Source organism: Ranitomeya imitator, chromosome 3, assembly GCF_032444005.1.
Source record: "Ranitomeya imitator isolate aRanImi1 chromosome 3, aRanImi1.pri, whole genome shotgun sequence".
Lineage (NCBI taxonomy): Eukaryota > Metazoa > Chordata > Amphibia > Anura > Dendrobatidae > Ranitomeya > Ranitomeya imitator.
The window spans coordinates 92,805,709-92,820,127 of record NC_091284.1 but is presented as its reverse complement, the minus strand read 5'-3'; the positions used below and the strand labels follow the sequence as shown (position 1 = coordinate 92,820,127).

The following is a 14,419-nucleotide window of genomic DNA, read 5'->3' as shown; positions in this document are numbered from 1 at the left end:
GTCAGCAAATCATCCTGTGTAAACAGCACATGTGCTGTCAAGAACATATTATATGGTGACAGTACTAAAATATTAGCAATCGTTCTGTGCCCATCACTGTTTCGTCGCCCTTAAAGACCCCTGATCGGCTTTTATATTGCCGATCAGCAGTCGTGTCCCCCCTTGATTGGCCTGTATGAATGTGTCCTCAGAGGGGGCCAGTATGCCATTTTATAACAAATTGTTGATGCGAGAGGTGATCTTTATAGATACAGCTTGGCCCTTCTAAATGTAACCCCACTAAATATGTTACGTTTTCCCTACAATGTATTCGGGATATCTGGCTCGATACGTCATGATAGATTAACCATTGCCCTGAACTCCCATGTTGTAAAATAGCTTTTGATGTAAAGCAGCTAAGTGGAGCTGACATGCTAAGCTCGGGCTCCTTTCATGTACAGGCTTACAGGATCCTGCAAGTGTGACAGGGTCACGCTCCATATTTATCAGGTCCTCCAGAGATGAATCTCATGCAGGAGTTCAGTAAAAGGGGCTGGATTCTCATCAGTTCGGTTGCCCTGAATTGCCAGGGTATTTATGGCAGGGAAGCTTTGATGTCTAATACTAGGCTTCACCTTGCAACTTGATCTCGATATTCAAAGACAATCTGACCTGACATTTCCCTGAAAACACATGTTGTATTCGGTGCGATTTTTATCTTTACCAATCTAATTGCGGGATAATTATGTTCATCGTCTAGTATTGCCCATCAGGTTTTAAAATGTTTCTAAAAAAAAAAAAAATTTGAAAAATGTGAAGTTGTAATACAATATCACTAAGAGGCGCGTTTCACATACCACAACTTCACTACGTACAATGTGGGGTCTTTCATAATCTTCATTATTCAAAAACAAAGTCCACTCCACTTTTCTTGCCTAATAGAAAAAGACCTGTCACTTAGAAAATACTTGTATTCCCCATTAAAAAAATACTTAGAAGGCGGCATTATGCCATTACTCTGTTCTTCCTGGAAATATGAGGCATATACGTTTTTACTTAAAGCAGACATGTCAGAATGGCTGATTAGACGACTGGTCTCCTGTTTTAGTCGTTGTTGTGTTCCCCAGGATGTGACAATTCTGGATAATTTTTTCTTAGAACTTTGGACTGTTTTGTTCCGTTATTTCTCCTACAAATTTTGGCATAAATTAACAAATTAATGTTACCAGCTTGGGGGGGGGGGGTGTCCCTACAATTTCTGACTTAGTCCAATCAGCACTCGGCGAGTAGGATCACACTCCTTTGACCAGGAGTAATGGTAACACAAAGATGTCAATTCCTTCATACATTTCCAGCATGGATAACGGGAACAGTACAACCCAGAGTTTAAAGAAAATATTCTCCTGACCGTCACATCCAAACATAGACTAAGTGTGAACAGGTGCTGGTAGGACCTGGTATACGAGAGATGCCCTAATGTGGCTACCGGGTACACATGAATTGGCCAATTTATGCGCTAAACGCTCTAATTTTTTCATATTTCTAGTGCAGTAATGCAGTTAAATTTTCATGTTTGCGTGTTTTAGCGCCGCAGTGTGCTGCCTTATTTGACTGTATATGAGTTGGTGACTCTAGGTTCAGCACCTGTTCACACTTAAGGTACCTTCACACTGAACAACTTAACAACAATATCGCTAGCGATCCGTGACGTTGCAGCGTCCTGGACAGCGATATCGTTGTGTTTGACACGCAGCAGCGATCTGGATCCTGCTGTGACATCGTTGGTCGGAGCAGAAAGGCCAGAACTTTATTTCGTCGCTGGATCTCCCGCAGACATCGCTGAATCGGCGTGTGTAACGCCGATTCAGCGATGTCTTCACTGGTAACCAGGGTAAACATCGGGTTACTAAGCGCAGGGCCACTGGTTACCAGTGTAAATGTAAAAAAAAACACTACATACTTACATTCCGGTGTCTGTCGCGTCCCCCGGCGCTGTGCTTCCCTGCACTGACTGAGCGCCGGCTGGCCGTAAAGCACAGCGGTGACGTCACCGCTCTGCTTTACGGCTGGCGCTTACACAGTGCAGGGAAGCAGAAGGCCGGGGGACAGACACCGGAATGTAAGTATGTAGTGTTTGGGTTTTTTTACATTTACACTGGTAACCAGGGTAAACATCGGGTTACTAAGCGCGGCCCTGCGCTTAGTAACCCGATGTTTACCCTGGTTACCCGGGGACTTCGGCATCGTTGGTCGCTGGAGAGCTGTCTGTGTGACAGCTCTCCAGCGACCACACAGCGACGCTGCAGCGATCGGCATAGTTGTCTAGATAGCTGCAGCGTCGCTAAATGTGACGGTACCTTAAGTCTATGCTTGGATGTGACGGTCAGTTTTTTTAAATTTGTATTCATTAGCCTTCTGACTGAGCACTCCGCCTCTTAGCCACAGGTGTTTTAATCGCAGCAGATCCATTACCCCTCCACAGAGAGAGAGAAATTTAGTCTAAGAGGAGGTTTCACAGGTACCCATCCAGATGAAGATGTTTATTCTCAGCGAGGAAAGGAAAGTTTAGGACCTGGTATACGAGAGATGCCCTAATGTGGCTACCAGGTACACATGAATTGGCCAATTTATGCGCTAAACGCGCTCATTTTTTCATATTTCTAGTGCAGTAATGCAGTTCAATTTCATGTTTGCATGTTTTAGTGCCGCAGTGTGCTGCCTTATTTATTTGATTTTTCTAAAACAGACATATGAGGAGAACTGACAGGCCCTTTTTAAAGGTTTTTTTCTGGGCTTTCATGGCTGCAAAACAGCTGAAGCCAGTAGAACACAATTACATATAGATCTGAGATATACTGCAGGCTTTACAGTTGAAGTGTGGATTATTTCTTATGTCTGAATTTTCCCTCCTTTCTTGTCTCATCAGATCTATACTGCACACTAGAAGTAGACTCGTTTGGCTATTTTGTCAGCAAAGCTAAAACCAGAGTTTTCCGAGACACTACAGAACCTGAGTGGAACGAGGTAAGCAGTGAGGAACATTGCCCAGACTTTTGTGCTTCTCTGAACGACCATCTTATCATATCCATACAGTCTATATACTAGCGGACATGACAAAAAAGAGATTTAAATGGTCTCGTTAAATGGATTATCCCATGCAAGGGTCCAGTACATATAATAGGACGACCATTTTCTATATCTTTCATACCTGCTTTTTTCTACATTATTCTGTTTCCTTTTTTTTTTTTTTTTCTTAGGCTAATGTGCTGAAATCTTTCCATTAACCGCACCTTAGAGTTCAGTAGGGTTTTTCTGATGAGAAATTAGTTACATCAGCTAGATGTTAGTTATATCTGCTAACTGCAGCGTTCTAGTACGGTATTTATTAAATTATTTTGCTTAAAAACTTGAAAATGAACAATTTTAGAAGTTTGACAACAGAGAAAAACTTAGTTACCATTTCTCTTTTTTCCTAATAAACACATTTTAGGATCATGGTTATAAAAATCTGGATATGTATATTAATATAGATTTTGCTTTGCTTATTGTCATAGTGGCCAAATTTCCTACAGGTCGTCTTATTTAACCGAAAAGCAAGTTGATGCAATTTTATGACAGAAGCGCTCCTCCTCCCATCAACATTTGTATCCTCCTTAATATATTGCAGTCATCATATTATATACCAATGTGTACTTGCAATTGCTCATTTTGCTTTTCTACCCAGCTAATTCTTCTCTTTTCCATTAGGCCTATGACATCACGTGATAAACAACTCACTAGCTGAATCCTTCTAAGCTCTATGTAGAAACAGGAGGTCAATTCTCCATGTATGAGTCATGAGTCACTGCAGGGGGAGGAGGGAGCAGCTGGGTTAGGAGTTGAAGAAGGGAGTGATAAATGCAGGGACAAGAGACTTCCTATTTCTACATAGAACAGCGAAAAGAGAATTAACTGTGTAGAAAGGCAAAACGATCAATTGTAAGTACACAGTGCTATATAATATAGTGACTGAAATATATTGACAGGATAAAAACTTTTATGGGAGTTCTTCCATAAATTGACAACTGATTTTTGGGCAAAAGGCTTTTTAACCACAACTTGGAATGTGCTACTATTGTATCTATATATCCTTAGCCCAAGTTTTGCCCCTTGATACCAGCGTTATGCTCTTCTTCTTTTTTTGGCAGGAATTTGAAATTGAGTTGGAGGGGTCTCAGTACCTGCGGATCTTGTGCTATGAGAAATGCTATGACAAAAGCAAGCTCAACAAGGACAACAATGAGATTGTGGACAAGATCATGGGCAAGGGACAGATCCAGGTACAAACTAGGCAGAAATTATACCATGTTGTTACCAACGTCTGCTCCCTGTGTCAGGGAATCTGGGGGAGTGGTAGATTCTGGCAAGTAATTCTGTGGCCCAATGTACCTTTTGTTATTTTTGGATCAGCCTTCATGTTTATCTTTAGACCAATAGAATTTGCATATTAGTCATTGTTTATCTCCAATTAATTTTGGATTTCTGTGGTGAACATTAAACTCGACCTGTCAATATGGTTATGGTAATGCTGCTAAATTCTTGTTGTGGCGCGCCATTCTGTTCTTTAGCTTTCCTTTCTGCACATCCCATTTGTGTCCTCCTTAACCTAGATCTTCTGGCAAACTGTAATCAACCGGATTTAAGATTTTTTTTTTAAGCCATTCAACAAGAACCAGCGCACTAGATGCCACTTCTCACCAACATGTAATGGGCTCTAAAAGAAAAACTACTGCAAATCTTACAAACCCCCAAAATAATAACCAGTGTTCTGTTGTGAATTCTGTGGCTGAGTTCACTTCTGTGGTCACAAGTGGTATTGCAGTCTCTGGGCTTCCTCCCTCAGGTGTTTTGGTGAGCTCGTTGGCTGCCTTGCTATTTAGCTCCACCTGAGTCTGTCTTCCTTGCTCCTTGTCAATGTTCCAGTGTTGGATCTGAGCTACTGCATCTTTCCTTGGGCCTGCTGCTCTGCTAGATAAGTGCTTCTAGTTTGTTTTCTGTTTTTTCTGTCCAGCTTGCTATTAACTTTTGCTGGAAGCTCTGAGAAGCAAAGGGGTGCACCGCCGTGCTGTTAGTTCGGCACGGTGGGTCTTTTTGCCCCTTTGCGTGGTTTTCGTTTTAGGGTTTTTTGTAGACTGCATAGTTCTCTTTGCTATCCTCGCTCTGTCTAGAATATCGGGCCTCACTTTGCTGAATCTATTTCATTCCTACGTTTGTCTTTTCATCTTGCTAACAGTCATTATATGTGGGGGGCTGCCTATTCCTTTGGGGTATTTCTCTGAGGTAAGTCAGGCTTGTATTTCTATCTTCAGGCTAGTCAGCTCCTCAGGCAGTGCCGAGTTGCATAGGTAGTTATAGGCGCAATCCACTGCTGCTTATAGTTGTGTGAGGATAGATCAGGTACTGCAGTCTACAGAGATTCCACGTCTCAGAGCTCGTCCTATTGTTTTTGGTTATTGCCAGATCTCTGTATGTGCGCTGATTACTGCACGCTGTGTTGCCTGATTGCCAGCCATAACAGTACAAGGAGCCCCGCCAATGATTCCCAATAGAGGGAAAAAAGAAATCCTGACATCATTTTTTTTTCTTAGCTCTGTCTTCAGTCTTTTTTTTCCCCTAGACATTAGAGTGCTTCAGGACACAGCTGTGGACATGGAAATTCAGGCTCTGTGCTCCTCAATGGATAATCTCGTTGTAAATGTACAAAAGATTCAAGATACTATTGATCAGAAATCGATGCTAGAACCAAGAATTCCGATTCCTGATTTGTTTTTTGGTGACAGAACTAAGTTCCTGAGCTTCAGAAATAATTGTAAGCTATTTTTGGCCTTGAAACCTCATTCTTCTGGTAATCCTATTCAACAGGTTTTGATTATTATTTCTTTTTTGCGCGGCGACCCACAGGACTGGGCGTTTTCTCTTGCACCAGGAGATTCTGCATTGAGTAATGTTGATGCATTTTTCCAGGCGCTGGGATTGCTTTACGATGAGCCTAATTCAGTGGATCAGGCTGAGAAAAATCTGCTGGCTTTATGCCAGGGTCAGGATGATGTAGAAGTATATTGTCAGAAATTTAGAAAGTGGTCAGTACTCACTCTGTGGAATGAATCTGCACTAGCGGCTTTGTTCAGAAAGGGTCTCTCTGAAGCTCTTAAGGATGTAATGGTGGGATTTCCTATGCCTGCTGGTTTGAATGAGTCTATGTCCTTGGCCATTCAGATCGGTCGTCGCTTGCGCGAGCGTAAATCTGTGCACCATCTGGCGGTATTGTCTGAGAGTAAACCTGAGCCTATGCAGTGCGACAGGACTATGACTAAAGTAGAACGGCAAGAACACAGACGTCTGAACAGACTGTGTTTCTATTGTGGTGATTCTACTCATGCTATTTCTAATTGTCCTAAACGCACTAGGCGGTTCGATAGCTCTGCCGTTATTGGTACTGTACAGTCCAAATTCCTTTTGTCCATTACCTTAATGTGCTCTTTGTCATCGTATTCTGTCATGGCATTTGTGGATTCAGGCGCTGCCCTGAATCTGATGGATTTGGATTATGCTAAACGTTGTGGATTTTTCTTGGAGCCTTTGCGGTGTCCTATTCCGTTGAGAGGAATTGATGCTACACCTTTGGCCAAGAATAAGCCTCAGTACTGGGCCCAGCTGACCATGTGCATGGCTCCTGCACATCAGGAAGTTATTCGCTTTCTGGTACTGCATAATTTGCATGATGTGGTCGTGTTGGGGTTGCCATGGCTACAAACCCATAATCCAGTATTGGATTGGAACTCTATGTCGGTAACCAGCTGGGGTTGTCAGGGAGTACATGGTGATGTTCCATTTTTGTCTATTTCGTCATCCATTCCTTCTGACATCCCAGAGTTCTTGTCGGACTTTCAGGATGTATTTGAAGAGTCCAAGTCTGATGCCCTACCTCCGCATAGGAATTGTGATTGTGCTATCGATTTGATTCCTGGTAGTAAATTCCCTAAGGGTCGCTTATTTAATTTGTCCGTACCTGAACACACCGCTATGCGCAGTTATGTGAAGGAGTCCCTGGAGAAGGGACATATTCGCCCATCGTCGTCACCATTGGGAGCAGGGTTCTTTTTTGTAGCCAAGAAGGATGGTTCGCTAAGACCGTGTATTGATTACCGCCTTCTTAATAAGATCACTGTTAAGTTTCAGTATCCCTTGCCATTGATTTCTGACTTGTTTGCTCGGATTAAGGGGGCTAGTTGGTTCACCAAGATAGATCTTCGTGGTGCGTATAATCTGGTGAGAATCAGGCAGGGAGATGAATGGAAAACGGCATTTAATACGCCCGAGGGTCATTTTGAGTATCTGGTGATGCCGTTCGGACTTGCCAATGCTCCATCTGTTTTTCAGTCTTTTATGCATGACATTTTCCGTGAGTATCTGGATAAATTCTTGATTGTTTACTTGGATGACATTTTGATCTTCTCAGATGATTGGGAGTCTCATGTGAAGCAAGTCAGAATGGTTTTCCAGGTACTGCGTGCTAATTCCTTGTTCGTGAAGGGATCAAAGTGTCTCTTCGGTGTGCAGAAAGTTTCATTTTTGGGGTTCATCTTTTCCCCTTCTACTATCGAGATGGATCCGGTTAAGGTTCAGGCCATCCAGGATTGGACTCAGCCGACATCTCTAAAAAGTCTGCAGAAATTCCTGGGCTTTGCTAATTTTTATCGTCGCTTCATCTGTAATTTTTCTAGCATTGCCAGACCATTGACCGATTTGACCAAGAAGGGTGCTGATTTGGTTAATTGGTCTTCTGCTGCCGTGGAAGCTTTTCAGGAGTTGAAGCGTCGTTTTTGCTGTGCCCCTGTGTTGTGTCAACCTGATGTTTCTCTTCCGTTCCAGGTCGAGGTTGATGCTTCTGAGATTGGTGCAGGGGCGGTTTTGTCACAGAGAGGTTCTGGTTGCTCAGTGTTCAAACCATGTGCTTTCTTTTCCAGGAAATTTTCTGCTGCTGAGCGTAATTATGATGTGGGCAACCGAGAGTTGCTGGCCATGAAGTGGGCATTCGAGGAGTGGCGTCATTGGCTTGAGGGTGCTAAGCATCGCGTGGTGGTTTTGACTGATCATAAGAACCTTACTTATCTTGAGTCTGCCAAGCGCTTGAATCCTAGACAGGCCCGTTGGTCGTTATTTTTTGCTCGTTTTGATTTTGTGATTTCATACCTTCCGGGCTCTAAAAATGTGAAGGCGGATGCTCTGTCTAGGAGTTTTGTGCCCGACTCTCCGGGGTTATCTGAGCCGGCGAGTATCCTCAAGGAAGGAGTCATTGTGTCTGCCATCTCCCCTGATTTGCGGAGAGTGTTGCAGAAATTTCAGGCTAATAAACCTGATCGTTGTCCGGCCGAGAAACTGTTCGTCCCTGATAGGTGGACTAGTAAAGTTATCTCTGAACTTCATTGTTCGGTGCTGGCCGGTCATCCAGGAATCTTTGGTACCAGGGAGTTGGTTGCTAGATCCTTCTGGTGGCCATCTCTGTCACGGGATGTGCGTGCTTTTGTGCAGTCCTGTGGAATTTGTGCTAGGGCTAAGCCCTGCTGTTCACGTGCCAGTGGGTTGCTTTTGCCATTGCCGGTCCCGAAGAGGCCTTGGACACATATTTCGATGGATTTCATTTCTGACCTTCCCGTTTCTCAAAAAATGTCGGTCATTTGGGTGGTCTGTGATCGCTTTTCTAAAATGGTCCATCTTGTGCCCTTGGTTAAATTGCCTTCCTCCTCTGATTTGGTGCCTATGTTCTTCCAGCATGTGGTTCGTTTACATGGCATTCCTGAGAATATTGTTTCTGACAGAGGTTCCCAGTTTGTCTCGAGGTTCTGGCGAGCCTTTTGTGGTAGGATGGGCATTGACCTATCTTTCTCCTCGGCCTTCCATCCTCAGACTAATGGCCAGACCGAACGAACCAATCAGACCTTGGAAACATATCTGAGATGTTTTGTTTCTGCTGACCAGGATGATTGGGTGTCATTTTTGCCGTTGGCTGAGTTCGCCCTTAATAATCGGGCCAGCTCGGCTACCTTGGTCTCTCCATTTTTCTGCAATTCTGGGTTCCATCCTCGTTTCTCTTCAGGACAGGTTGAGTCTTCGGACTGTCCTGGTGTGGATTCTGTGGTGGACAGGTTGCAGCAGATCTGGACTCAGGTGGTGGACAATTTGACCTTGTCCCAGGAGAAGGCTCAGCTTTTCGCTAATCGCAGACGCCGTGTGGGACCCCGACTTCGTGTTGGGGATCTGGTTTGGTTATCTTCTCGTCATATTCCTATGAAGGTTTCCTCTCCTAAATTTAAACCTCGTTTTATTGGTCCGTATAGGATTTCTGAGATTCTCAATCCGGTGTCTTTTCGTCTGACCCTCCCAGACTCCTTTTCCATACATAATGTATTCCATAGGTCGTTGTTGAGGAGATACGTGGCACCTATGGTTCCATCTGTGGAGCCTCCTGCCCCTGTTTTGGTGGAGGGGGAATTGGAGTATATTGTGGAGAAGATTTTGGATTCTCGTGTCTCTAGACGGAAACTCCAGTATCTGGTCAAATGGAAGGGTTATGCTCAGGAAGATAATTCCTGGGTTTTTGCCTCTGATGTCCATGCCCCAGATCTTGTTCGTGCCTTTCATGTGGCTCATCCTGGTCGGCCTGGGGGTTCTGGTGAGGGTTCGGTGACCCCTCCTCAAGGGGGGGGTACTGTTGTGAATTCTGTGGCTGAGTTCACTTCTGTGGTCACAAGTGGTATTGCAGTCTCTGGGCTTCCTCCCTCAGGTGTTTTGGTGAGCTCGTTGGCTGCCTTGCTATTTAGCTCCACCTGAGTCTGTCTTCCTTGCTCCTTGTCAATGTTCCAGTGTTGGATCTGAGCTACTGCATCTTTCCTTGGGCCTGCTGCTCTGCTAGATAAGTGCTTCTAGTTTGTTTTCTGTTTTTTCTGTCCAGCTTGCTATTAACTTTTGCTGGAAGCTCTGAGAAGCAAAGGGGTGCACCGCCGTGCTGTTAGTTCGGCACGGTGGGTCTTTTTGCCCCTTTGCGTGGTTTTCGTTTTAGGGTTTTTTGTAGACTGCATAGTTCTCTTTGCTATCCTCGCTCTGTCTAGAATATCGGGCCTCACTTTGCTGAATCTATTTCATTCCTACGTTTGTCTTTTCATCTTGCTAACAGTCATTATATGTGGGGGGCTGCCTATTCCTTTGGGGTATTTCTCTGAGGTAAGTCAGGCTTGTATTTCTATCTTCAGGCTAGTCAGCTCCTCAGGCAGTGCCGAGTTGCATAGGTAGTTATAGGCGCAATCCACTGCTGCTTATAGTTGTGTGAGGATAGATCAGGTACTGCAGTCTACAGAGATTCCACGTCTCAGAGCTCGTCCTATTGTTTTTGGTTATTGCCAGATCTCTGTATGTGCGCTGATTACTGCACGCTGTGTTGCCTGATTGCCAGCCATAACAGTGTTCCCTCATTTCACCGGTGTTCCAGGCTTAATTCTCCGGTGGTCCTTCTGGTTTTGTTTACAAGCAGTTATTGTGTGACTTCTGCAGCCAATCAGTGGCCTGGGCAGCCGTGTGCTGTCCTTAAAGTGTAGTTTTAATTTTTAACGGGGTTGTCCACTACTCAGTAAAATAATAACACCTACACTCACCTCTGATGTTGTCTCCATTTCATCAGTGTTGTCACTGGCTTTCCTGGGGATCTTGCGACTACCTCTCTCGCTTTCTCCAGATGTCTCGATTTGTCTAAAGGAGTCAAGAGTGAAACCAGTGCTGATTGGCCACAGAGATCCCATGACATAATGTCAGGTGATCCTCGGGAGAGCCGGTGGCAACATCGCTGGAATGGTGCCGGAATCGGAGGCAGGTATAAGACCTCATTCACACATCCGTATTTGTATGCCAAAACCACAAGTGAGACAGTCAGAGAAAAACTATAATTGAAAGATTGACATCTGTTCTGTGTTTTGACATAAAAGTACTAATAAAATGCTGCTCACAAATATTGATGTGTGAATTAAGCCAGAGTGTTATTATTTTATTGGGGAGAAACCTGGGGATTCAGAAGGGGTTGTCTGAGTAGTAGACAACCCATTTGGTGCACTCATGCCATCAAATTATTTTTTTGTTAGACTCTTTTTTTTTACATATTTAGATGAATGTTCTGATATAAAAAAAGAACATCAAGGGGGCGCTATAGCAAATGTGTAACAGCTATGTAGAGAAACAGTTCTGTAAAATATTTTGGCTGATTAAACAGAAAAAATGTATATTTAATAGTGTGACAATCACTTCACGCTGTCTTTGTGTATGTGTATATATATATATATATATATATATATATTTGTTGTTGTTGATGATATTATTATTAGAAATTGCTATGGTGAAGTTGTCCGCTTCTGTGAAGTCTACTTTACTTTGCAGCCTTTCTCTTCTGCTTAGTACATGAAATACATTTTTGTGTATTGTGAACATGGCGTCCGGCTCGGAGATTGATGCCTGTGTAATTTTCGGCATTCTGTGGATGCAGTGTTGTATCACATTGCCGCACGCTCTATTATTGCTCTGTAATTCCAGTGATGTAATGCATAAAGCGTGCCGTAATTGTCATGTTTCTCATTACTATTCCGCTCTGGGGGGGTGTTGCGTTCGCCTCCTCTGCTGCGGTGAATCTTTGGGGAGAAGGCAGGAATGCATCCAAGTTAATTTCTTCCTTCCCTCACAGGAGATCTTGTCAGTCCATACAGCCCCTCGCTAGGCCCCCTGATATCCTATATAATTACCTCTTCCCCTTGAACTGGGGTCAGACCGGAGAGGTGCAATGTTCAGAAGGATGATGGATTTACTAATATTTTACCCTGTCCCTCTCGCAGTGTGCGGCTGGCACCGTATGGTACGTTCTTTGGGCTATTGGTTTTGTTATTTTTGGTGAGATCCCTTCCCGTCTCTTCGTGTAGGGTAAATCTCCATCTCCCCAGCTGCTCCTAGATGGAAATCCATTTATTCTTGATGTTTGGTCGTAATCTGTTTTCTTAGTGATAAGCCTTTAAAGCGGAAAATAGTTCTTGTATTTAACTCCCACATTCGAGGCAACACTGAAGTCCGTTCCATTTCATCTTTTATCATCATATATCAAAAATTAGAACGTTCTGTGCCGACACTGAGAAAAAGTCCAGGATGTGGCATGTCTGCTCATCACTAGATTAATGATCTCCGTGTCCCCTCTGGGCCATAGCCCTGATTTATAGTAAACGCCTTCTAGCCGCTAGTGGATTTGTGGAGTTTAAATGATTACTGGGGCAGTTCTGGGGGTGCCAAGATTGGGCTCTTTACCCAGACATTGGAGCTTGAAGGAGTCCGAATGTTTCCACTGTCCCGCATGAGAAGACTATTACTATAAGTGACGTTTCTTGTTGGGTTCTCCCCTGTTTTTCCGTATTCACGTTCCTAGTAGGACACAATGACTGTTGCTACTTGTGCAAGATTTGCCATGTGTGTGCAAAAGTTTACCAGACTCAGAGGATCGGTGCAGCAAACCTGACCGGGTGGACTGGTGATCCCTCATGTCTGGTCCTGTCATACTCAATATTTCATTTTTTATATGCATTAAAATCATGTTTTGCAAAACTAATGACCCATAGGCTATGCCATCAGTAGTACATCAGTGGTGAACTTACGCTTGGCACCCCCTGCCAATCATCTCATGAATATGTACTGGAAGACGAGAGAAAATACCAGCACCAAATCCCCTATTTTCTGCCACTAAAAATTACCCTAATCAACCTGCAGGAAGACACCGGCCTTTAAAAGGAGTTTGGGTGCACACCAGAAAAAAGTTTTAAAGTTTGTCCAGAAAGAGAAAATAAGGTGGCACTCACACTCCATGTAAAACGTTCCTTTATTTCATATTGTAAAAAAGTCACAGGACCTTCGGCACAGGACCTGTTGAAGCACAGACAGCGCGAAACGGCCGTGGTCCCATGAAGTGTCCCACCATTGTCTCGCTGCAACTTTTTTTACAATATTGAAATAAAGGAACGTTTTACATGGAGGGTGAGTGCCATCTTCTTTCTCTTTCTGGACTTCTCGTGAATATTCTGTGGTGCAGTACAAAGCAATGTTAATAGAGGATACCAAGCTCACAGAAGAGGGATGCAGAAAACCGGACCTCCACCGATCGAATATGGATGGCCGATCCTAATGATGGTCAGCTATAGAACTGGAGAAGCACTTGATAACCCGTCGGCTCCGCTCTGAACGTTTCTTGCTCATTGTTCTCCTTCTGGTAACAGTGAAACTCTAATGTATATTTTGTATTTTTCGTGTCGTTTCCCTAAGCTGTGCTACCACACTCCTCTTGTGGATGGATGGCCCATCTATTAGGACTGAACGAGCGTGAAAACCATGCTGGTGGTTTTTTTTTCTTCAAGTGCTATTTTAGGTTTTGTACAAGTTTCCCAGGCATTGCCATGTCTCACTTTCCCTAAATAGCTTCCTGAGCTTATCTTACGTGTACTTTTGGTGGAATACATCTTGCGGAGTTGAGCCTGCTGGTCACGTATCGCACGTTTCAGCAGAGGACCGACATTTTCTGAATAATATATTTCACAAAGTAGGACAGGACAAACCCCAGTAGACCCAAAGTTAATATATTTTAAACTTCAGCTTTTCCTTAGGTAAATGTACTCGGGTATTGCGGAATTCTCAAGACTCTGTTCTTAGATCTCTGCGTTCTGCCCTTCTTATGTTATTGATACTAGAATGAATATATAAATGGACAACTGGGCGTTACTAGTTAGGGGATGTGTCCTTACATAGTCTCACACTGTCCAATCAGAGCTGGGTAAGGGATACACCCATTTTACATGTGGTAACTCCCTGTAGTCAATTTATTCTTCAATTTGTAGGAGGAATAACAAAGGAATAATATAATGTTGACTTCTGAGAAAATATGCTCCAGAAATGTTATTTCTTGGGAAATAAAAGTATTTAGTAAAACAGAAACATCTGCAGAGCTGGCAGATCACTTTTAAAGATGACCTATCACCACCCGGGGGAAAGTGGCCAGTATTTATCCTTATTTTATTCCCACTGCTGCCCTATTTCATTTTTTTTGTATTTTTGTTAATCTGCCATATGGTTCTAGATACGTAGGGCTTTTTGTGCTAATTTTTATGTTTTTTGTTAGGAGGTTGGGCTTAAAGGGGTAATTATGCAAAGCAGCCTTAGATATACGCCCCAGAAAATCCCGCGAGCAACGCCTCCTTGGTTGAAACCATGGACATTACCAGTAAATAAAAAGACCCATATCTCTGCAACTGCATGGTGGATTTAATATAAATATGCATATATGTACCGGTGTATGCGTGTAATATATATATATATATATATATATATATATATA

At 43.4% G+C, this 14,419-nt stretch overlaps 1 protein-coding gene across 5 annotated transcripts in view; it reads left to right on the top strand.

The window, feature by feature from the left end:
* Nucleotides 1-14,419, top strand: part of ABR (ABR activator of RhoGEF and GTPase) — a 427,958-nt gene that overhangs the window by 347,686 nt on the left and 65,853 nt on the right. For all 5 annotated transcript variants that reach the window (XM_069761141.1, XM_069761142.1, XM_069761143.1 and 2 more), the window contains 2 exons: nt 2,906-3,003; nt 4,167-4,298. In XM_069761141.1, coding sequence (XP_069617242.1) covers nt 2,906-3,003; nt 4,167-4,298 — 230 coding nt within the window. The remainder of the gene's footprint in view (nt 1-2,905; nt 3,004-4,166; nt 4,299-14,419) is intronic.